Source organism: Aythya ferina (genome assembly GCF_964211825.1).
Source record: "Aythya ferina genome assembly, chromosome: 1".
Classification (NCBI taxonomy): Eukaryota; Metazoa; Chordata; class Aves; order Anseriformes; family Anatidae; genus Aythya; species Aythya ferina.
The window spans coordinates 3721718-3746035 of NC_140296.1; the positions used below are offsets into that span (position 1 = coordinate 3721718).

The 24318-nt window shown below is 51.2% G+C and overlaps 1 protein-coding gene and 1 long non-coding RNA gene across 4 annotated transcripts in view; one reads left to right on the plus strand and one right to left on the minus strand.

The window, feature by feature from the left end:
- Positions 1-2028: 2028 nt before the first annotated feature.
- GAB2 (GRB2 associated binding protein 2) overlaps positions 2029-24318 on the minus strand; it is a 75601-nt gene continuing 53311 nt past the window's right edge. The window contains exons 3-10 of one of the 3 annotated variants that reach the window (XM_084512588.1): positions 18080-18320; positions 15256-15842; positions 13980-14074; positions 12777-13056; positions 12046-12136; positions 10310-10412; positions 9295-9420; positions 2029-8174 (exon numbers count right to left, since the gene is read on the minus strand). In XM_084512588.1, the coding sequence (XP_084368714.1) occupies positions 8031-8174; positions 9295-9420; positions 10310-10412; positions 12046-12136; positions 12777-13056; positions 13980-14074; positions 15256-15842; positions 18080-18320 (1667 nt within the window). In that variant the 3' untranslated portion in view covers positions 2029-8030. Of the gene's footprint in view, positions 8175-9294; positions 9421-10309; positions 10413-12045; positions 12137-12776; positions 13060-13979; positions 14075-15255; positions 15843-18079; positions 18321-24318 lie in introns of all 3 variants that reach the window. The other 2 variants (XM_084512587.1, XR_014690748.1) reach the window with 2 other exon arrangements.
- Positions 17799-19352, plus strand: LOC311433475. The gene is made up of 2 exons (XR_014690767.1): positions 17799-18123; positions 18586-19352. It is a non-coding gene; the product is annotated as an uncharacterized lncRNA (long non-coding RNA).

The window sequence follows — 24318 nt, forward strand, 5'->3', positions numbered from 1 at the left end:
AACCTTTAGAGGTGGAAAAAGGTTGAGAAAAGGCCCAAAAGAGGCCCCTCAGCCAATGCTGTGATGCTGCTGTGCCAGGGTGGGGAGCTTGCAGGCTTCCCTAGGGGCAGTGAGCATCAGCAGGGTCACCGGAGGGGTTTGGTACAGCATTACAAAGGACCTAAAAGCTGCTGAGGGGCACAAACCCCTCTGGCCATGAAAGACTGACCAGGTGTGGTTGGTTTTTGGGGCTCTGTCAAGCTCCTCTTGAGTTACCGGTGACCTCTGGATACTGTTAGTGTACAGGGCACTCAAAGGTTCCCAGCTGCTTGTCCAGCTGCGTCTTTAGGCTCGGTTCACCTGGCATTTCATGGCTTGAAAACTGGGCTTCCCTTTGGGACAAAGAAAGATAGAGACCCTTGAAACCACTATTTATTTCTTCAAAATCCTGATTTACAAAGAGTAACTCAACCAAATATACTGTATGCACCCAACATAAATACCTAGTATGTAAACCAGTGCTTTATATAAATCAAAAATGGGACAGGGACTGATTTAGGTGGCAGGAGCCAGCCCAAGCCTTGGGCAGTGCATCTATAGGATTGTAGCTCCCTCCCCGGCTGCTCCCCACCCATCCATCGTCCCTACCTGCTCCTTACTTGCGCCTGTAGTAGATTTCCTCTAGCTCCAGTGGCAGACTTGTGCCTTAGGTCCTGGGTGCGGGGCCTAATCCTGACAGGGGGGTTGGGGGGAGCATTTTTTTTTGCTGTGGAGGACAAGACAAAGCACAGACATTGCTATGGGTGATGCAAGCAGCAAGTCTGCTGGAGGGGACGTTTTCTGGCACGGGATTGAATCTCTGGCATATGCTAGCATATATATTCTTTTATTGTCTTTCCTACATATAAATAAAGGAAATGAATGAATTCAACGGGGAAGCTTCGTGTCTTACAGCAGTGCTCATGGGGTGGATGGGGTCAACAAGATGATGGGAGAGGAGCATTGCAAAACCTTCCTCTTGCTGCTGTGTGTTAGAGTGTCACCTGGAGGCATTTCCTGAGCTCTGGGCCAAGTGCTGGATGGTACTTCAGCAGGAGATGGTCTCTGCCTTGATGAGACCATAAGACCCTAATTTAACTAATGAACGCAACACGGGAAGCTGAAGAGGTTGCTCCATAGCAATGCTCTTCCTTGAGTATCTCTCTTTTATTTTTATTTTTTCCTTTTTTTCCCCCCTACAATTTGCTGAGATGAGGAGGGGCAAAGTGCACACAGTGCTCAGCATGGATGGCAGCCTGGGCCATCAATTATTAATACCATGATTACTATTAACATGTTATGATTACTATTATACCATATACGTGTACTATAATACAGCAGTATAGCATGCTGCCATGTCTGCTATACCAATTATAATATCTACTACGCTACTGTTAGTGTTATTAATAGCAGGAATATTTGTATATATCATACTAATATCGTATGTGCTGGAGTTTCACATCCATCTCTGCCCAGTAAGAGCCTCCAGCCTGGTTCTCAGCTCCACGTTTGGGGTCTCAGATGTGCCGGAGATGTGCTGTGATGCTGCTCTGGTCTAGAAAAGGGGGTTCTGGGGGACAATGCTGTAGGGAGGTGGCTTGCTTTTAACTCTGGGTGAGAAAGATTTGTTCTTGTGCTTAGGTTTTATGGGGGATTTGGTGACCTGAGCTGGGGCCTGTGCTGCTGACGGGTGAGGAGGGTGATTGCCCTCGCCCTGCATGTACCCAAGTGTGTCCCAAGAACAGATATAGATATAGTATTAAATTCACTTTATCAGCCCCCAAAACATCTGGTTTGGGTTCTGGTATCAAGAAAAGCCCCAGGTGCATCCTTGAGGCTGTCATGGCAGAGAGGGGACACCTGAAGCTGTAGGAGATACTTGGTGACTTGACCTGAAAAATACTCTGAGACCTTCATAGTGTTGCTTAATTTGGTGTGACCCAACCATTAATTCCCCCTTTCTCCCTCCCAGCTCCGAATCCGTGCAGGGAGTCAGCAGTGAGAGATCCATTTTTGGTTTCATTCTTTTATTTTCCCGTTGCTTTTCCGCTGCATATACAGTACTTAAAAATGAGATCACCTTCACATCAGGCATGTACCATGTTTATTAACAGCAAAAAAAGTATTACCTAGGTTTCACTCGAGACCGATTTACAGGATAAATAATTGTTTCAAATTACTTAAAAAAACAAACAAACAACAAAACCCCAAAGAATAAATTAATAACTTAAGTGATTAGCTGTCCACAGTGATTTGAAAACTTAATAACCATTCAAACAGTGACACCACAAGAAGACACGTACTGTACAGTTTGCCACAGATTACTCTTGTCCTTCCTTCTACAAATGGAAAAAAAAAATAAAATAAAATACTCCTCTTTAAGAACAGTCATAGGCTTCGAAACACACAAAAATATCCCTGCGAATCGGCTGCCGATGCGACGGCTCCGAAGCCGGGGCTCCGACCCTTCCTCGCAGCAGGTTAAGAAAGGGAGGGTGAAAACTACCCTAATTTGGCTGGGTCCCATCCCACACAACGATGCCCAGAGTCAGGGGGGACTTTGCCAAGGGCTGGGTTGAGTGGGATGTAGCTAAGCTAAAGGTTTGGTCCTAACCCTATGGGATTCGTCGGGGGGCTCTGCAGGGTCCTGCTCCCTTCCCTCTCCACGATGCTCCGCGTGTCCAAAGGGCTCTCAGATAAAACGTGGTGTTTTCAGGGACAATGTAGTTGTCAGCTACTTAAACCTCACTGTGAGGTGGGGAAAAGAGCACTAAAAATCTTCATTTTACAGGCTGGAGAGAAAGCAGGATACAGGGAGTTCAGGCGCACTCCCTTGGCCCCTCTGAAGATGAAGTGTGGTGTCACCCAAAGGCCAACACTAAAAAGGATGGTTTGTTACCCCCTGGTTTTGGGGATAAGCTCTCCCACGTAGGTTGTGGGTTGGCTGGGTGACACCTCGCTACACATCAGCTCTTCTCAGAGCAAGCTCTGAGGCAGGAGCCTGGTTAACAGCACATCTCTCAGAGCTGCAAAGCGAAGGAGCTAAAATCACAACTACACAAGGATGAGACACAAAGGACACGCTGCTGAGGGGAGGGACTGCTTCAGGCTGTGGAGATATCATGACACCAAGGCTCTCACCGAGTGCCTGGTGGTGACGGGTCCCTGTGGTGCCAGCCCTGCTCCAGCAGGGCCACCCTGAGCAGGGGGCCTAGCCCCACGTCCAGGCGGCTGCTGGAGATCCCCAAGGAGGAGCCCCCAGCCCCTCTCTGGGCAGCCTGTGCCAGGAAAAAAAATAAAAATAAAGAAAACCAAGGAAAACAAGCTATGCACAATGCATTTGCTCACCACCAGCTGACCGAGGCCCAGCCAGTCCCTGAGCAATGGCAGCCCTGGCAAATTTCCCCACGAGTTTTATTGCTGAGCATGGTGCTTGTATGGCATGGGACGTCCCTTTGGCCAGCCTGGGTCAGCTCCTGGCTGTGTCCCAGCTCCTGGTGCACCCCCAGGTACCTCGCTGGTGGGGCAGCACCAGGAGCTGAAGGTCCTTGGCTCTGTGCGAGCGCTGCTCAGCAACAGCTACAACACTGGTGTGTCACCAACACTGTTCTCGTCACAAACCCGGAACATAGCACCATAAAAAGCTACTACAAAGAAAATTAATGCAATCCCAGCCCATGAGCCGTGCTCAATGGGTGGAGAAAAGGAACCAGCTCATCCTGGTACACTCCTGGGAGTGGGACCCTGGGGTGTCAGGGCTCAGGTGGGGCTCCAGAGAGCCCTGGGTCAGTCAATGTCTATCCTAACAAATTTACAGGTTCAGGCTGTTCCCCGGTGGCTCAGACTGTGTGTCCGTGTCCTGGATGACTTTACCTGGGCCAGCCAGCCCTCTGCCAGGTGCAAGGGGTGGCCCCAGTGTGGATTAGGCCTCCTCACTGGGGTGTATGACCTTAGGTGTTGAGCTGTGCCTTTTCACGTCATGGCCAGAGAAGATTTTAGGATACCACAGGCATCCAGGCACTGCCTTTGGCCCCTTCCCTCATATGGAGGAGGCCCCACTCAGCCCCAGCAGCAGGGTCTCAGGGGAATTCAAGGGGAAGGGATGTTTCTAGTCCCACTCCCTGCCCTAAACAGGGTCAGCAGTAGGCTATGACCCACTTGCTCAGGCCTTGACCCAGTCAGGTCTTAAAATACCTTCAAGGACAGAGACAGCAGAGCCTCACAGGACACCCTGCGAAGCCACGGCACTGTGTCCCAATGACCAGCCCAAGAGAGCCCCAAAACTAGGTTCCTCAGCATAGCTGGGTCTCCACTATCTCCCTGTAGGGCTTCTCCTGCACACCTCAAGGATGAAGTGCTCTGGGTAAGGCCTGAGAGCAGTGGGTGCTGCCCTTCTACCAGCACGAGGCCCTCACTGAGCAAAACCCTTCCCTCCACAAACCCCCTCTGCAGATCTGACTTGAGACATGCCAAAGGAGGTGTGGAAGACCAAGACTCAAACCTTTCCGGCAAACACACCTGCCTTCTCTCCTCCCAGCCCATATACAACCCTGGTTGGTGCCTGTGAGGCTCCAAACCCATCCCAGTTATCCTCCAGGCAACCCAGGCCCTGGCCACCTCTTGGTGCCAGCCCCATCTGCCAGTCTGCCCCAGCACAATCTGCACACACACGTATTTTCTTTCTCCTGTTTGAGACTAAACCTCATCCCTGTATCCTTTCAGAACCAGCAATTTATTTTCCCCTGAACGTTCAAATGCCAATTCAGAGCAAATTGGTTCCAAGACAACTCGCACGTCGCACGAGTTGCTGCGAGCAGCAGGTGCAGACTCACAACATGGGATATGTACATGTATTTTGGGAAGTTTCTGCCTCTAAACCCACCAACCTAGCAGTTCTAAAGCTCAGGGGGAGCTTTCTGACATGGCCCTGATGCTTTCTAAAATGAACTGCTGAGGCCGTAGTCCTCGTCCTGCAATCGACCCTTCTCCATGAGCACACACACGCAAAAGCACAGCCCTTCTCTTAAAATGAGCCCATAAAGCTGAAGTGCAGGCTCTGACATAAGGATTCGAGCCAGGTCTTTTGCTTGCAATTAAAATGAATCATTAGCAATGCTCTCGGCTTCCTAAAATACCTACTCCTAACAAAAGAGCCAGTCATACTCGAGCATCCGAGTATAAAGTGGATGTGATAAACTCAATGCCTTCAGGACAAAGTTCTTGGCAGGCCGTGTAATTAAACCAGCTGCTTTTCGATACAGTTTAAGACTAAATACTGCACAAACATTAATCATCGGGGACTGCTCTAATCAGCCCAGCAACTGGCAGGAATGACTATTTCCACTGCAGCCATCGATTTCTTTCAGGAGGGGCTGGTATAGTCACGTCCATATGGCAGGGATGGAGTCGGCGAGTTGCTGCTTGGTATGGAGGGGCCGTTTGCTTGATGGTCAGCAGGGGAAAAAAAAAAAAAAAAGAAAAAAGAAAAAAAGGAGGAATATATTTGTTTCTGGGAAATTGGAAATGCAAAACCCATCTGTTTTGGCTTTCAAGCCACTGCATCCTCAGATGTGAGGGTTGCTGCTGCCTCCCCCTTGCCTCCCTGCTTTCAGGGTGCTTTTGGGACCCTTGTCTTCTTGACCCCTGATCTTCTGTGTACAGCAGGCTAGAGGATGACATAGGAAAAGCAAGTTCCTGCTTGAATCATGTTTGCTTTTCAGCAGGGATGGTGCAGAGCTCGTTCCCAGCCAGGCCAACACCCAGCAGGTCCCTGGGCTTGGCTTTTCCCTCACGGGATGCCAAGACCACAGGATCCGTCTGCGGCCTCTTGATGAGCTCACCGAGCTTCATGGGAGTCTTTGCAGTGAGTTCAGCAGGCTCTGGACCAGGACAATGTTCCATCTCCCCTGAGATGCGGTGATGAAAGGGGCTACGGAAAGCCCTGCTCCCTGCTCTTCATTTCATTATCTCACCATGCAAGCCCTCAATGAGAGGCAAAGGCCCCTGCAGGCTGTAACACTCCCCGGCCTTCACAAAGCATCTGCCTGTGCTAAATTTTCCCCTTTGGGTCATTTTTTTTTCCCCCTAGATGATGATTATTTTTACCAAAAGCATTAGGATATTTGCTCCATTATTCCTGTAAAAGGCCAACACTGCAATGTCTTACAAGGGTTATTGGAGCTTTTTCCATTAATATCCTTCCATTTCGTGGCAAAAGAGAAGAAAACATAAACGGGGGATGGAAATTGGAGACTTACAAGGCAGCACCCAGCCCTTAGGGGCCCAGATCCCGTACCTGCATGGGCCATCTCTGGCCCCTTCCAAACTCAGGCCAAGATTAAGCAAACGTGCTAACACTTGGGCATCAAGAGTCAACACAAACGTTTGTTTTTCGTGGTGGGAGGCAGAGCCTGTGTGGGGCAGGGTTCAGCTGGAAGGAAGGGTAACTCAAGCTCTTTAACAAAAACCACTACTTGATCTTTCTAACAGAAATGATCTTTGTTCAGCTCCCAGCTCGCAGTTGGCCTGTGTGTCCGTGTCAGTGCCTGCTGGCAGCCAGGCCTCTCCATGCCGATCGTTAGGCCTTCCTGTTTTAGTGAGATCCCAAATTCTTATTTCTGCAGAGAGCTGCCTCTTCCTTCTTCTTCCTTCTCCACTCCAGCTTCTCGCGGAGCGATCCCGAAGCCTGGCTGTGTCAAGGATGCAGGTGGGACTACAGCAGATTCCCATCCACGATGGTCAAAAAGTCTTATTTGTGTTGAAGAAACATCACCGAAGATGGGGAAAAATACAAAGTCCGGCCCTTTGTGCCCAGTAACAACTGACTTTTATGCTACATTACAGCTAACACCCATTGAGACACCCTGTCCTGGCTCTTCTCACCAACCTCTTCCCAAGCCCAAGGCCTCACCACCGATCAACATTTCAGTTACTCCACTCCTTTTGTCTCCCAGATGCACCTCACCAGACCCTCTTCATCCCAATCCAACCTCTAAGGTACAGCACCTGCCTTCTCCTGGTCCCCACAACAGCCTCCTGCTCCCTTCTTCCCACTCATCCTCGTGCCAGGCTGGACACCCATGGTCTACAGAACCTCTCTACACTCCTCGTACTCAACCACCGAGCTTCTCAGGTGGCCAGGGATGTAGGACACTTCCTCTATGGCCTTCTTTTAATGCCACAAAAGGCAGATTTGGGTTTTTAGGGCCAGATTCACTGGCAAATGACTTCAGATAGGCTTAAATTCTCCAAAGCCTCTCTCTCCAAACTTTGAGAGATGCAGGAGAGCATCAACAGCAGAAGACACCCCAACTATCCTGGCTGTTTCATGCATGCATGCATGTGTGAGCACATGCTGGCATATATACGGGTATGGTGGGGCAAGTTCTGGGCTCAACGGGGCAGTCTGGATGCTCGTCAAGCCCCTGAGGGTTAACAGCCACAACCAGAAACACAGGGGCTGTCCCACCAGGGGAACAGCTGTCAGAGGACTTGAACACATCATTATTTACAAGAGATGGGATGATGAAAGTAAAGTCAGACAGGAAGGGTCCTTACTCAGTTTTGGGGTTTGGGAGGAGGCAGAGAAGAGGGTAACCATGAGGAGATGGGGAATGAGGTCCTGTGAGAGGTGCTGTCAGACGTGTATGGCATGGTTTGAGGGTACGGCATGGAAGAAGACGGGGAGAGATGATGTTAGCACGTACAAGGTGGCTTTAATAGCTGTAAGCAACAGACGTGTAGGGTGAAACCTGGTATTGCTACGTTGAAGTTCCTGGATGGCGCATCCAGCAGCTAAAGCACAAACCTAGCCACCGAACGTGGTTGCTCTTTACCATCGGCAAACAGTATCCGCCAAGTCTTCCCCTGAAATTAAGTTTCTTTTTTGTCTTAAAAGAAAAAAAGTCGTGAAGACCCCCTCCCCTCGGCAGACAACAGTCTCAGGGATCCAGCCCAAACAGAGCTGGGAAAACCACGAGGATATTTGCCCGCTGAGCTGCCCGCCCCGGCTGCTACTGCTTGGTGCTCTTGGTGGGCTCCGAGGACTGCCGCACGTCAGTCCACTCCTGCATGGTGCTCTGCAGTGCCTGCGTCTTCTCCTTGTCCACTTGCACGTAGTCAACCTTCTCATCCGAGGCGACCGACGAGGTGGAGGGCTGCGGGGAGGAGAGACACGGCCACCCGTGGCCACCCGTCAGCTCCAGAGGCCACCAGATCCTCCCCGGCCTTCCCCCGTAATCCATAGCTCATCACCCTCCCTCTAACCTCCTGAATATTTGGTTGGAAACGTGTTACCTACCTGCTGATATTGCAAATTCAGCTTTGCATCGTGCTCGTTTTCTTGTAAAGAACTCAAGAATAATTATAGATGAGCCAAAAAATCCCAGCTCCAACCCTATTAGCTCCACACGCTCTAGATTATTTTAATCCCCTTAAACAACAGGGGAGAGCTGCTGAGTTAAAAGGAGACATTTTTTTTCCATATTTTCTTGGGCCCTGGAAGCTCTTCTGCCTCTACAAGTATTTCAGCTGCTGCAGCTGGAGCTAGGTGATGGTTTGGATGGTGCCAAACCCCTTGTGGTTTATTATTTAACTCGGTAATAGCTGCAGAAATACTGCTGGGCAGAAAGAAGGAATCAAGGTACAACTTTTAAATAATATGAAGAGCTAAGCAGTGGGATGCTTTCCCTGGAAATGAGGTGGTGGTTGAGAAAGCTGAGGCCAGTGCAGAGGTGTCTCCCACAAAGGTTCTCCTGAGGTCCTCCCTTGCTCTATTCTCCTGTAATTCACTTTAAGTCACCAATGTCTGGGTCTTTGGAAGCTTCCCCTTCCACATTTCTACTTGACATTTGGTAGAAGCATCCAAATGTCAGCAGGAGACAGATAGCCAGCACTTTCTGTGTGAGCTCCTCAAAGCATCTCATGTGGAAGATGTCTGGTTTTGGAGGGCCTGTTGCTCTGAAGGAGCGAAAAGTTCTGCTGCTGCTTCTTTGGAGACCTCCTGACAGCGTCTGACTGCAGCACCAAATCTACAAGCTCTAGGAAAATTTCTGGTCTCATCAGTATCCCTGAACCCCTCAACACCCATGCTTCTGGTGACACCTCCAGCAAAGCTGCAGACATAACAGAGACCAAACCTGACCTAGAATAAATACAAGAGAAGATCTGCAGGAAAAAAAAAAAAAATCACTCTTCTGAGGTTAGTAACCCTGCCCTGCACAAAAGCCCTCAAAAAATGCCTTGCTGTTAACCAGAAGTTTAGAAAAACCCCAGTACCTTTCTGTGTGGCCCTGGTGAGCTCGGCTGGAAGTCCAGGGCCAGATAATCCACACTCCCAGAACTCTTTTTAGGCGCTGGGCTGTTGGTGCCACTAGGAACAGGAGAAGCAGAAATGGGGTTTTGCTAATGCAGGGAAGAGACAGGAGAGATAATGAGCATTAACATGGGAAGAAGGATAAAAAAAAATAAAAAAGGAATTAACACACATCTGGCAAAGAAAAGCTTCAGTGGCACTTTCAAAAGAGGTCCCAGCCTGGAGATGCTCTCACCTTTCTCGCAGGGACCAGCGTGTGCAGCACTGCTGGGTTGAGTATGGGACTAATAAATACAAATTAATCCTCAAGATTTTGTATATCAGCCTTTCTGCTGCCTCTGTGCTCATTTTATTCACATGCCTGACATCAGACGTAAGCTCCAGCATTTCCTGGGAGCCACACCTCATGAGGCCAGGCCAGTGCTGGGATCTTTGCTAATCACAACCACGCTACGGATCTGCTTGGCCCCCTCTCCTTTACACAGCCTTCAAAATATGCTTCAAGTCAGCAGCTTTGCAAAGAGAGACAAAATCCCCTCCCTGCGAGCAGGGCCACTCCCTGCTGCTGCTCCGATAGCCCCTGCCCTCCACACAACCATGATGTCAGCAGCTATTGGGAGGATTAAAAAAAAAAAAAAAAAGAAAAAAAAAAGAATTTAAATCAGGAAAATTTATCCTGACAGCCCATGGGCATTTTTATCCCCTCTTAATTCCTTGTAAAGTGGGTAATAGATGTTTCTGCTCTCATATTGAGTTAAAACCCCAATAGGATGTGCCATTTTAGGAACAAAAGCCGCTGTTTTGTGCCTAGCTGGACAAAGGGATGCACACTACATCCCTCCTGGTGCTACCAGAATCCCTGTGGTGTTCCCATGTCACGAGGTAGGAATGTGTTTGCAGCACTGGGGGATGTATACATCCCGTTGGGACCCTATATCTTAGCTTCTCACCGTCTCGGCCCTATATTTTAGCGCTTACCATGGCCACGTAGTTCTCCTCGCTGTCTCCTGAGTCAGTGCTGGTGATGCTCTGGGAGGAGACAGGGCGACAGTACTGCAGCGAGCCGGCATTGAAGGTCTGGCTGTAAGGACAAGGGGCAAAGATTTAGGGACGGCTGCGGGGGCTCTTCATCCGTGGATGGGAAGGAATGGGAACGGGCAGCACTTGATGCCCCAAACATCACCACGCTCATGGTGGGTGGTGGAGAAAAGCTGGTGGCATTGAGGCTGACCTTCCCACGGGTCAACAAATCACTCAGTTGGTCTCCTTGTTTTGTTTTGTTTTGTTTTCTTTCTAGGACCTTTTTAATAACACCTTGCTTGCTATAAATCCATAACTCTCCTGCTATCAGCTACATAAATCCGGCCCCATAAACACTTTTATCTCACAGGAAGTATTTCACTTGGGAGGATGCAGAGCCAGCCTCCGTGGAGGTCCACAGCAGGCTTCTCACCTCCAGCCCCGCCACAGCTCGAGGCTTTGCTTACCGTGCAGGGCCCTAGCTGGATTTTTTTTTTTGCTGGAAACCAAAATCTCCGAGGCGTCGCCTTGTTTTCAATTGGCCAGATCTAATTACGGAGAATAACCTAATGCAATCAGCGTCTGGCATTAAAGCCCATGTCTTAAAAAGCTATTCGTTGCCTTGCAGTAAAGGCAGGGTCATCTGATTAGCTGATAAGGGGAAAAAAAAAAACAACAAACAAAACATTAGCTTCTCTGGGCTTGGACATCTTGTCAATCCAAGCCCGCTCACCCTTTCCTGGTGCAGTGTTTTCAGCGCGCAGAGCCCATGCCCTGCAGTCAGTCTCCACACAATCCAATTTATGAGAAGAGTCATAACAGCCAAGCCTGGCTTCTTCCTTTCATTGGACAACATCAGCCCGCGAATTAGCAGCAGGACTGGAACTGTGTGAATCCTGTTATTTTTGGCCAGCAGACTTCGCTGTGAAGTGCTTTGGTTTCGTTTTGCAGGCTTCCTCCAGGCTAGGCTTTGCTTTCAAGGCAATCCAAACACGACTCGGTCAAACCCTGCGTTTTTAGGCTGAAACAGGGTTTTTGGGGATAAACTGGATGTGAAATTGGTACCGTGCCCCGAGTGTGGCTTGGTTTGGAGTCACTCAGCCGTGTCACGAGTTGCGGCAGACCACAGGTCCTGCGTCGGAGCCACAGCTCCACGGGTGGTGTCAGATCCCAGAAATAGGAAACGTCTCCGAGGGATCTTAATTAGCTGCTCGGCCACATGCTGGGCTTTCATGTGAAAGCCTAACCTAAACCAATTCATCTTCCTGCTGCTAGCTGTGATGTGGGGAACATGACTCTGGCTCTCACAACGCTTGACGGAGCTCGCAAGCTCCATCGGGCTCCTCTTCTTCAACAGCATCTGACCCCAAAGTCGGGCCATGATGTATCCAGGGAAATCCCTGAGTCCCAAACCACCATGGTGTGGCAGGATATTTTAAGAAAGAATCACTCTATACATGTAAATGCCCAATTCTCATCTTCTTCTCAGGTAGCTCCTGCTGGGCCCCGATGGATGAGGATTTAGGGCAAGGCGGACTTTTTGCTCAACGTAGCCGCTCCTATGTTTGTATATTTTTCAAGACATGACCCAGCTCTGCAGCTCCTGCTTCTAACATCAACAAAACAAAACAAAACAGGGTGGAAGGGGTCACCCAGCTTTTAGGGAAATTCAATATGCATCATGCATAACTCACCTTGGCCTGGACCAGGATTTTGTGACTGGCGATTTGAAGGGAAGCTCATCGATGACGGTGTTGTTCCTCAGGTCCAGTGGCGATGGCTTTGCTGGGGGGGGGGGAGAATTATTTATTCAGATCACAACAGGCATGAGAGGGGACAGTCTGCTACAAATTGCTTGTTGCTTCCCATTTTTCTCAGCTGTACAACCCTCCTTGCTGATGACAAATACCCCCAGTCCCAACCCCCTGAGATCATTTACACTGGGACTGGGGAAAAAAATTGATTTTTTTTTTCTGACCCACAGCCCCAAATTTAGATGGATGGCCCCAAAAGGGGAATGGTGCCTCATTAGGGAGCTCTGATGCCTCGTTGGATGGGAAAAAACCCACAGCCAGGCAGAGCTGACCAAGGCTTCGGCAGCACTGAGCAACCTCTGGCAACAGAGGGACTTGAAAAGGAAATTTGTAGGGTAACATGAAAGCTCTTCTCATCCTGGGGGGTTCATTAGGTGGAAGAGAAGAATGCTGTGCTGCTGTCCCAGCCCTCATCTAGTGCATCGATTGGGTTAGATGCTGACATACTAATGATGGGATCACCACAGTCTTCCTCAAAGAGGAAGGGTATGGGAAAGAGGAAAATTTGAGGGTCTGACCATGCTGCTGGTGACACAAGACAGATGTAGTCCAAAATATCACAAGGATAGAAGGGTTCCTGGGACGTTTTCCCCACAAACACCCATTCTTACCTTTCCGGTCGGGTTTGAGGTTGCGGTTGACCGGCGGGGGCTGGATTTCACTCAACCTCCTGTGGCACTGCGCCATGGCTCCTCCTTTGTGCAAGGGGAGGGTGGCCGAGGACAACCCCACCAGGTCGAAGTGATGCGGCCCCGGGCTCATGGGGATGTAGAGATTTTGGGAGTTGTCGTTGGCTTTCTCGGCGTGGATCAGGGGCGAGGAACCGGGGTTCATGGGGACGTAGTTGTCCTCCGAGTCGGCGCTGTGGGAGCGGGCCACCACGGCCTTGGCCTGCTGGGGGACAAGTGGGAGGGCATTGAGAGCATCAAGACACTGCTCAGCCCCAGCCTGTAATAAGGGGTCCAGAAGAGGGCCACTGAGATGATCAGAGGGCTGGAGCACCTCTTCTATGAAGAAAGGTTGAGGGAACTGGGCTTGTTTAGCTTGGAGAAGAGAAGGCTCTGGGGAGACCTCATTGTGGCCTCCCAGTACTTGAAGGCAGCGTATAAATAGGAGGAGGAACGCCCAGGCTGGATGCAGCTCTGGGCAGCCTGCTCTAGTGGCTGGCAACCTTGCCCAGAGCAGGGGGGTTGAAACTAGATGATCTTTAAAGTCCTTTTCAACCTGATTCTATGAATAAGCCCCTCTGCATCTCATCATCATCACCAAACCAGCCTTAACATCTCAGCACGGATGGAAGGGACCGTCTGTCCCCTGCTTGGCCATCGGGTAGCACTGAGTGTGTCTACCTACCATGTTTTCAAGACCCTGAGGGCAGGGAAAGGTTTTAGTCACCCAAATGGGTGTCTCTTCTCATGATCAGAGTGATCTGCAGAAGCACGCTTAACGTGGAAAGTCAATTTTCTCTGGGCTCTGGCCATTGCACTAAAATGTAATATGAAAGGCCACTGTAAAGTCATTTCCAGTTCAGGAAGTCTTAGAAAGTGCACGAGAGAGGCTGTTCTGGCAACATGTCAAAATGCAGCTCGATAGCTTTTAGGAAGAAGCCTCTGGGGCCGTTTTTTTGGGGTCAAACCTCCAAGAAACTCTGTGGAAGCACCCAAAGCAAAGTTGCACTGGGTTGGGTGTTTGTCCCTCCAGCTCTGTCCTGCAGGAAATCAGTGACACAACCCTGCTGGAGTCAGCTCTGTAGGACGAGACCCTGAGGTCCTGCCTGGAACCGACTCCTCTCCGAACCTGTAAGGCCAACTCACCAGGTAGGAGTTGTACCCGTCGTGCATGGACTCCACCGACTGCACGGCGCTGCCGCCCCCGTGCTGGGGGTAGTCGTACGTCTCGCAAGAAGAAGCTGCAACACAACAACACAAAAGCACGTGTCCCAGAGCATCCACTAACAAATGGGGCTCCCCAAAGCAAAATGTAGGTTCTGGGAAGGCATTTTGTATTCCTGCTGATGGTGATGCTGGTAGGATGACGCGGCTCGAAGCCCATCACAGCTCCTCTGACACCCTGTGGTGCTCCCTCCCCGTTAACGCCTCTCCAAAGCAGCAGTGCAACTGCACCTAACCTGGTTCTGTCAAAGTGCTGCAAAACGCCAGGGTGAAGACGTCAGGTAAGGTAGATCAGGGTGACAAAACTGGGTTAAGGGAGAGCTTCATTACGGCCCGCTTGGCAGATAAAGGGCTATCAGTCTCCTACTGGGGGAGGAGGGGGTGAAGACGGGGTGAGAAGCTTTTAGGTTGGTCTGTAGCTGAGCTTCTCTTCGATCTCCAACCTAAATGTTGGTATTTAGGTAGGAGGAGATGGATAAGTCATTTCAGGGATGTGTGTATCATCTGTAGATTGTTTTCTCTCCAACTGCTCTTTCTAAGTTAATTTAGAACTAAATTAAACTAAATTCTAAACTAAAATTCCTCTGCTTGGGAAAGCAAGAATTGTATGAACTGGGTTAGATTAGGTGATAGGGAGAAAAATGTCTCTTTCCAAGAGTCCTCTGTTCTCTGCAGGGCTAGGAACAGTCCTGCAGGACTTAGAAAGGGCAAACTCATCCATGAGTCAACGAGAAGGGTGCCTCTGCCTTACTGGGGGTGTTGGGAGCTGGAGATGTGCAAAATTACTTCCCAGCCTGGTGAGCAAAATGAAGAGTTAGCTCCAGGCTGAAGTGAGTTCTGACAGCCCTGGTTATAAACTAAACCAAAAGCAAGGTAGAAATGGCAAGCCCTGGGGAAGGAGACTGCACTGGAAGGCAAGTTTGGGGTTTTATTTTGAGGCACAACGCAGCCAAGAGCCAGCTGAGCCCCTTGGGGATGCAGGGCCCTGGGGACGCATAATAAAAGCAGTGAGCCCATTACAAAATAAAAGCAGGGCTGGATCCTCACTGCAAAAGAGCTTTTTTGTGTTCAACCCCACGTTGGCTTTTGCAAGCATCTCCCCTGTCTCTAACACAACCCAGTTGGACCTCCCTGCCCAAGGCTGTCAGGGAGAAATTCCGCCCCCCACTGCTCCCAAGCCCCAAATCCCCAAATTCACCTCGGTGCAGCCTGCTGTTCTCCACGGCTGGCAGTGTGTTTCTCCGGGGAATGGTGGCTGCCATGGGGGCCAGCCCTAAGCTTTCCCCGGGCTGGGGTCTCTGGGGTGGGCTGCCCCACCGTGGCTCTGTCTGCCCGGGTTTTGGGGGCCGGGGAGGTGGCGCGGCGGGCGAGTCGCTGGCGGCCACGGCCAGAGCGTTGTGGTTCTTGTCCAGCGTAAACGTCCTGGGGATCTGGTAAACGGAGAGCGGGGTGGCAGGGACGTCGTAGGAGTCCGTGGAGAGCTCCCCGAACTCCTTGCACAGGGCGTTGCTGGGGGTCTTGTAGGTGTAGACGTCCTCGTTGTCCGTCTCGGAGCTGGTGAGGCTCGACTTGGGGTGGGAGTAGGAGCCGAAAGCCCGCGGGAGGTCGTACGCGCTGTCCCTGAACTCCGAGTTGTGGCGGCTGGGTTTCGGCAGGCTGTAGAAGCCGTGGAGCTGCGCGCCCACCCCGTTCACGCAGTGCCCGTTGCCCTGCGAGAGCTTCTGGACGGCCGTGTCGCTGCGCATGAAGAAGGACGACCTGGTGGCCTGCGAGAAGCTGGCGCTCCTGAGGAGGAAAAGGGGAGAAAGGAGCTGAGGTTTGGGGAGAGGCTCCTGGGGTGCAGCGAGCTCTGCTCCCCGTCCTTGCCACCCTCCCAAGCTACATTGGCCAACCCCAACATGATGAGAACATCTCCGGCTCGTCCCAATGTCCCCAACAACCCATTTTGTCCTGAAACACCTTCAAGATGCTCACGTGAAGTCAACCTCTTCCCAACAAAGCTCACACCGTGACCTTGCTCTCTTGCAGGGCCATAAAGCCTCTGCTCGGAAGGATGGAGAAAGCCTCTTAAGGGAGAGCTGGAGGGAAAAGTGCTCACTGCAAAGCTCTGACTGGGTCCCTTTGCTCTGCTCCGGCTGGGGGCAGCCCCTAAAAGCAGCTTTATAGGATCAAGGCACCCCCAGGAACCCGTCGTGCTGCCCGAGGTGCACCTCCTGTTTCGGGGATGGGGCAGGGGGCTGTTTGTTACCGAAGCTGAGACAATTTCCTTCCGTCGGCGCTCAGAGCTGTAGGAAGCCAGCGATGGGCAGGGATGTGTTTTGTTTTTCTCTTCCTTTCATTGTGGCTCTATTTAATCGCTCACTCGGCTACGGGGACGCGTGGATGGCAGGACGGGGACGCTGCAGCCCCATCCTGGAGCCCCACACGGGGTGCTGCAAGCCCCGTGGAGGCCAATTACACTCCCAGCAGCTTCCAGCTGGGAACTGGGGTTTTGCAGCCCCGATTGCAAGTGGAGAGGAATAAATCTCAGGGCTGAAGTCAGACTTACGCTCGGTTCCTCGGTGGGGAGCCGGGTGGTGTGGCCATTACCTCCCCGCCTGGCTAACAATCTTTTGATTTGCATTGTGCTCATGCCCAGGGATGGAGGCTGAGTGCTCATTAGCTGCCGAGCCCCTCTGAGCCCTCTGGCAAAGCGCGTTTCATCCTCAGCCTCCCGTTTCATCCCCCCCCTGCTGCTGCTGCCTTCCTCCGGCGTGACTTTTTGCAGACCACATCTCCCCCTGGCTTGGCTTTCTGCTCCCAAACCAGCAGATGAGATGGTTTTCACCCCAAACTGGCCACTGTGATTTCTGCAACGACGAGCAAATGCAGCCGCAGCAGTCGGGAGCAGCCCTTGGGCTGGGGCAGGTTTTTGGGATCGTGTGCTTGCAGCCCAAAAAGAGCTCAACCAGCCCCATATAAACACCCCCCACATGTTGGGAGCCCTGCCACGGATCCATCACCAAGCTGGGGAAAGAAAACGCAATGGTTACAGGGGGATTTCAAGCTGCAGATCCCTGGGGAAGAGTCAGCTCGGTGGGAGAAGCCAGGAGATGTTGGTTTACACCGCTGGGCAGGGCTGCTGGCTCTGTTTCATGGAGCCAGCACGAGGTGGCGCTCAGAAATAGGGCTTATTTGGGGAAAAAAAATAAAAATAAATTCCATGCTGTGATAACGCCGATGAATCCCCGCCGCCTTTGGAGCTGGGTTTGCCTGTGAGACATTCAGCCCGTTCGGCCGAGGATTTGCAGCCCCTCACGGGTTAATAATTCAGCATCAGCTGCCAATTAGCTACTATTACCCTCATTTTATGGATGAGTAAAGTGAGAGCTGCAGAGCTGGGTGGGGAGGGATTCCCAGCAGTGCTGCAGCCTGGCCCCCTGAACGGTGCATCGATCGGGGAGATTATTTCTGGCCCAGTTGCAGAAGCTGCTGCCAGCCAGTTTCTTTGCCCACCAAAGCATCAGAAACTTCTCCTTCCTTCTCGTCCTTCTCCTCCTGCTCCTGCTCTTCTTCCTCCTCATCCTCCCTGCGCTCAGGCTCTAGGAGGGCGGCTTTTAGGTATCATCACAGCTGGAGCATCAGAGAGCTTTTTTTAAAACACTGCTCCATTAACGCCATCTGAAGTTAATTATCTGACCCTTTCTTTTTTTGTTCTTGTTGATTTTTTTTTTTTTTTTGGTAGGGAGAGGCAGCTGCGGCAGGAAAACCCAGCGGAGGCAGCAGCCCAGGCTCTGCGCTCACGCCCCGCCAGCTGGGCTTCTCCTCCATCCCTCCTCGCTGCTCCCGTCAGCCAAAAGTCCTCACAACCGAAAAAAATCACAGAATGACACGGGGTTGAGGTCGGAAGGGACTTCTGGAGACCATCTGGTGGTCTCCAGAGGCTCAAGCAGGGCCACCCCAAGCAAGGCGCCCTCCTCCAAGTTGGGTTGAGTTGGCCAACCCCAACCGTGGCTCCCCGCGCCTTCTGCTCCCTGCAGTACCTGGCGTTTTCCGACTTTCTGCTCATGCACTGGTGGAGGAACAGGTAGTCCTGGGGGGCACTGGCGGACAGGGTGCTCTGGAGGTGGCCGGCGGGCGAGTCGAAGGTGAAGAGGGTGGGCTGGCTGGAGTGGGAGGGCGCCGAGGACTTGCGCTCGCGCAGGAGGTGGTGGTTGGCGCCGCTGAGCTCCGCCGGCGAGGACCGCGGCGCGTGGTTCATGGAGGCGATGCTCCTCAGGGTATCTGCAGGGAAAAAAAGAAACGCACCGGTGTGAGCGACCCCACAAAAGGAGTTCTGGATGGGTTTCCTACTCAAATGCTTTGGGAAGTTTCACAGAATTTATTTATAGCTCTTGGGGATGCAGCAGGAGGCTCCTCCGCTTGGAGCAAAAGCAACGATCGGTGGTAGATCAATATTTTAGCACTAGGTGGCCGATCAATGTTTTATCAGATTTTGTTAAGTTTTATCTTTTTAATCATGTTTTATCATATCCTTTGTGGCTTGCAGGGATGTCTGGGGGATGCCAGGCCAGCAACTGTGGGTTGTTAAAACCTGGTTAAAAAGGGAAAGGAAGAAAAGAGCTTTTGTGCCATGGTTTCTGCTGCTGTTTTTCCTTAGAGACCTCCCGTGGGAGGCTTTAAAGGTGTAATTCAAGTCATCTCCATCCCTGTGTGTAAGGACATCACTGCCATTCTTCTACAGTCGGGTAAACTGAGGCACAGGGCAGGAGTTTGGATGGACCCCGTGAGAGCAGAGCTGGAAAACATTCCCCTGTTCCCCAATTCCCTATTAATTCTGTGACTCTGAAAGAATTCCTGACATTTTCTGCCAGTAAAAAAGGAGGCAGACCCAGCTCCCAGTGCCCTCTCGCCTTGATTAAGGAGAAGTACATTTAAAAATATTAAATAGGTTTCAATCGAGAATATCCCAGAGGTCAGGAATAGCTGCCCAGCTACTCCAGACCCTTGGCAAACTCCTGGAATTTGAACCAGGAATGTTTTTTTACAGCCAAGCTGTAAACCCCATTAAACATGAAACCCCCCAAGTCCCCAGGGTGTGGAATATTTTGGGAAAGCTGATCCACCCCCGGCTGCAGTGGTGTCCATCCTGTGTGCACTCCTGGTGTGCAAAACACTCGTGTGGCACTGAGGTCACCCTTCCTAGAGCTCTGATTTACATTTATTTGGTGCTGACGCAAAAATGTAAAATAAAATAAAATAAAATAATCCCAAATCCTAACAAAAAGGCCGTCTTTCCCCAGATTAATCTATTATTTTTGGCAATCAGTGATCTAAGAACCACTCCCAGGTTTTCCCTGGAGATCGTGGGATCTCCAGCTGCTGCTCGAATTCAACCTCAGAAACCCATAAGGGAACCAACACAAGGATGAGGGGGAGTTTCCAGGTTCCCAACCCCTTTTTTTTTTCCATTCCTTCTCTCAAATCCCTGATCTTCTCCCTACGAAGAGGCTGTCGTGGCTCAGACGAGGAGCCGCTGTGCACGGGGTGATTTTTCACTGACTCCTGCCTCGTGTCAAGATACCAAATCGATCCGTCTGCTGCTCGCTCACCGCCGCTCCATTTTTATTTTTTTTTTCCCAGTGATGCTGCAAACTTCACCCGACACAGAAAAAGTACATTAATAAAAGCCAAAGAGCGGGGCTCGGCTCTATTGTTCGCTTTGTGCTAAACACGGGGAGGATCGATACGCAACATTGACATTAATGGTGGGGGATGAGAGCTTAAAACCTCAACTTCTGTCTTCTTTGCATGGGCATTAAAGGTCCCTCGGTGCTTTTCATGGGCGTAAATGGCCGTCTCGGTGTCCTTGGACAAAATGCTGCCTTGACCCTTATTCTTATTAAATATTTATCCCATAGCAGTGAAGACACATCCCCGTTGGAAAAGGAGCCCTGAGAGCTCTGGGAGTCCCAGGTCTGAGCCTTAAATCGAGTACTTTGAGATCCACCGGCATGGTGGAGGAGCCCACAGCCCTGTTGCTCTCCAAAATAGGGTGTCTGCACCCAAAATGCCTCTTGGGAACAGCCCCATGGTCCCGCTGTCTCCTGAATCATGGTCAGGAATCGCCCATGACATCGGGTTTTGGCCAAGACCCTTCCAAGGAAGGTGCCATGTCCCCAGCTGGGGACAACCAAGAGCAGTGCCAGGTTGGGGCCCTTCTTCCCTGAGCAGTCCTCTGCAGGCTCTGCTCTCCCCATGGCACAGGAAAGCCTCAGCAAGCCAAAATATGCCCAGGAGTAAGAAATTGCATTGATTTCCTTGTGCCAACACATCCCAAGGGAAGAGTTGGGGTTGCACGGAGCAGACAGCGCCCGGCATCCCCCAAATCACAACGCGTGGAGGAGCCCCACGAATCCTGCACCGCCAGGGGAAATATTCCCAAATTAACCTCAATTTGGGGAAACCGGAGAGCACGGCAGCCACTGAAAGAAAAATTAATTACGTGGTGGTGATCTCCATCAGCCCGACAGCGTAAAACGAAGCGGGGGATGAAGGGGAACAAGAAAGCAAAGCCCAGCGAAAGCACCTCTGCTTCCCCAGGGGAAGCCAGCTCTATCGACGGCCACATCGATTTTCAAAATGAATTCCCAGCCCGCTTCCCGCAGCCACCCGAAGCCCGAGAGCAGCAGCGGGAGTGAATCCAGGGCTCACGGAGTCCATTAGGGCCGGGAGATGAACTCCCTAATAGCAGGTGAGAGATGGATGGCCTCGCGGGCCCGGGAGGGGATTGCAGGGGCTGGGAAGATAAATCCTGCTGCTGCAGGAGGGGACTTCTGAGATTGCTTTTTTATTTTTTATTTTTAATGTTTTTTTTTTTTTTCTTCTATTTTTTTTTTCACTAGAGAAGAAAGGGAATCATGCACGCCTGGATCACACCCCGATGGTGCGTCCACGCTGGGCACTTGGCAAACATCCTTTGGGGGTCTCATCTGGATGCCTCCGGGCATTGTTCTCACCAAAGATGCTCAGCTCACTCTGGGCAGGACCCCAAAAAAAAAGATATTTCCCCATCCATCACCACCATCTGCCTCGCAGCCAAGGATAAGCCCACGGCCCTCGTTTTTTTTTTTTTTTTTTTTTTTTTTTATTTGGGAGGATGAAACCTCCCAAATCCCTTGGCTTTACGTTGAGATCTTGAGTTTATGTCGAGGGAATGCATCGAGTATAGCCAAGGAGGGATGAGGTCTTGTTCCAGCTCCTATGGCTGTTCCCAGAGGGGCAGAGTTAAGGTTGTGGAGCGGGGCCATATGGGAAGTGTCATCTTAACCCCATGTTTCCTGGCCGGAGCTCCTCCGAGGTTGGGGAATTTGGCTCTCACGCTCTGCAAGAGGCGGCGTTGGACGCCCACAACCTAAAACCCGATGTCGACAGCACGGCTTGCATGCAAAGACCTCGTCGGGCTCGTGCTGCAGATGTTGTCCTGATCCTTGAGATGAGGACCAGAAGCAAAACCAGGTTGGTTTCGGTCAGCTGAAGGCGTGGTGCTCTCTGGTCCGGGTTAAAATGTGCCTTTTTGGCCACACGTCGCAGCAAGGGGAAAAGAAATCCTCATCGGGACTCCGTCCCCGAAGAAGAAATCTGCAGCTACAAGCACGGCCAGCAGCAGCCCTGACTAGGCTGGGAGCCAGGAATTTTTTTCTGAATGTTTTCGATCCCCCAAAGCGGTATTTCCCTCACTGCTGACAGCTCTGAAGTCCCTCGCTTCCAGCAGCCGGCTAGTGCTATGTGCACATCCCTTCACACGATGTTCCTGCGCTTATCTGAGTGCAAGAATTACTCAGCCTCTTTCGGAAATTGTTGCTCAGAACAGCTTTTTTTATTTTTGTTTTTGATTTTTTCCACTTTGGCAGCAATGTTGGCTTCCCCCCCCGAAGGCAGAGGCTGTGGCTACAACCCCGGTAACCCACGGAGGGGGAAAGGTGCAGCCAAGGAGGTGGCGATTTTTGGAAATTTTTTTTTAATATTCCTGTGCTCCCATCAGTGGTTGCAGCAAGGCACCAGATTTCCTGATTTTTGCCCGAAATTGGCTGTGATACACACCCCACGCTGCCCATGGAGAACCAGCCCAAGCACCCTTGCAAATAAAGGTTTCCCCCGAGCTGCCCTGCAAGTAAAACCCCAAAACGCCTCTCCAGGTGATGCTGTGCCATGCCCTGGAGCCTGTGCTCCATCGCTTGCTATCTGCGAGCCATCATTTCGTCTGGGGACCACGCTTGGGCTGTGCCACCCCTCCACGATGGCAAACCACGAAACTTCGGACCGTGCTGCTGAATCCTTGCCAGCCACAACTGGTGGCCGAGGATTATTTTGTCATTTGGGGAGGGAATAGAGGAACCCGCTAGAAATAATCCCTAGGAGAGCGCGGAGGCGTCCTCGTGCGCTACGCTTCCCCCCAGTATTTGGAGCAGCTCCATTAGGAAAAAAAAAATAAAAATAAATAAAAATAAAAAAAGGGGGACAAAACCCCCATGGGGATCCGCCTGCGCCTCCACTCTTGCTGCCAGCTCACTGCTAGAAAAAAAAATAATAAAGAAAAAAAACAAAGAAGAAGACAAACAACCCTACCAAAACAAGCCCTCCGCGTGCTTCTCCTGGCAGGGACAGAGCAAACAACACGTCCCGGGGATGAGTCATTGCCAGGACGCCCTGGGATGCTGCGAGGATGAGCGCGGGGAATGTTTATTTCCCCAGCTCTCGGAGCCGGATGGCATTCGAAAAAAGGCATCGTCGGGCTGAGGACACGTGCAGAGGCACCGGCTAAAGGTTTTCTCCAGCGGGTGGGTGGGGAAGGGCGTCTGGTTTGGGTGATTTGCCCTCTCGAGGAGCTGCAGGAGAGGGTGCAGGGACCGTAGTGATCAGCGCTGCCCAAATCGTGGCAGCAGAGCTCCCCAAAACTAAGGATGGGGCTAAGTGGGGCTGACCGCAGCTACATCCTCCACTGCAGAGGAGCCCAAAGGAGTACAATGAGGTGCTTTTGGTCGTCTGGGCTGTTCTTTTCCATTTGATTTCTGTTGTTTATTTCCATTTGCTTTCGAGAAACCGACTGGCTGAGGGAAAGGAGCATCTCCGCTTCGCAGACAGGGTTCAGCTGCTAAGGGCACGATTTCTCTTTCCCAGTTTCAGCCTTCTGAATGATTTTTGGCCTAGGCTGCTCCCCTTAGGTTTTTCTCTACTGCCAACAGCGAAAAAACCCCAATTACTTGCACATGCAGCACAGGATGGGAAGAATTACCCTAGAAAGAGGTGATGGGAGAGGCAGGGAGGCAAAGATCAGTGGAAATAAATAGCCATTAGTGCCAGAGCCCTGCTTGCATTTTTGCACAAAAACACTAAAAAATGGGGTGAATGCAAGCGATTTCTTCTGCATTTGCTTTGAATGGGCATGGGAACAGGGGGAAAAATCCCAGTGCTGGGGAGAAAAGGAGAGAGAGGAGAGGGAAAGGAACCAAGCCAGATCACCCTGACCTCAACGCGTTACACATCCCAGCTATCTGAACAGGAATCGATTCTCTGAAGGACAAAGGGGCAGGAGGGAGAGCGACAAAAGCAGCCGAGCGGTGGTTGTGGCTGTAGCCAAAAAAAAATAAAAAATCCCCCAAAACCCTGGGGAACAGGCCACCCTTGAAAGAGCGAATCCTTTCATGTCGATATTCGGAGGGCAAAGCAAAGGGATGCGAGGTGCCCGCAGCCCTGGTGTCCGTGCGACCTTGAGCATCCCACCTGGGACACCCTTGGCAGAGAGCTCTGCCTGGGGACAGCGACCTAAAGCTGGGGACGAAGGACAGGTTTGAAACATTAAAGCCCTTTTTATGGAAAGCTCAGGTCTTTAATGTTCCGGGAGAGCAGAGAAAAAACTTTTTGCTATGAGAAAAACATGAACCTGCTTTACTTATGCATGCTTTAGTGCCATTTCGATTCAAGGGAGAGCACAGGAGGCCCAAATATTTGCACTTGGTATTACAGAAGAGCTGCCATCCCCGGCTCTTTGCAGAAGTGATTTATTTCCAGCTCTCCTTACCTTGGGGGAGAAACCTTATAACTCCCCGCTTGCTTGGGGAGTCCATAAAACAGCAGCGCTGTTACGGGGCTGCTTTACCATCACCCAGCAAAGAAGTGATGGGGAAGGGAAGGTGACCCCCGAATTTCTCCTCTTCCCTTGGGAATTTTGCAAGCACGCATGGGACCAAAATGCAGGAGTTTGGCCCCATTTTTTTTCTCC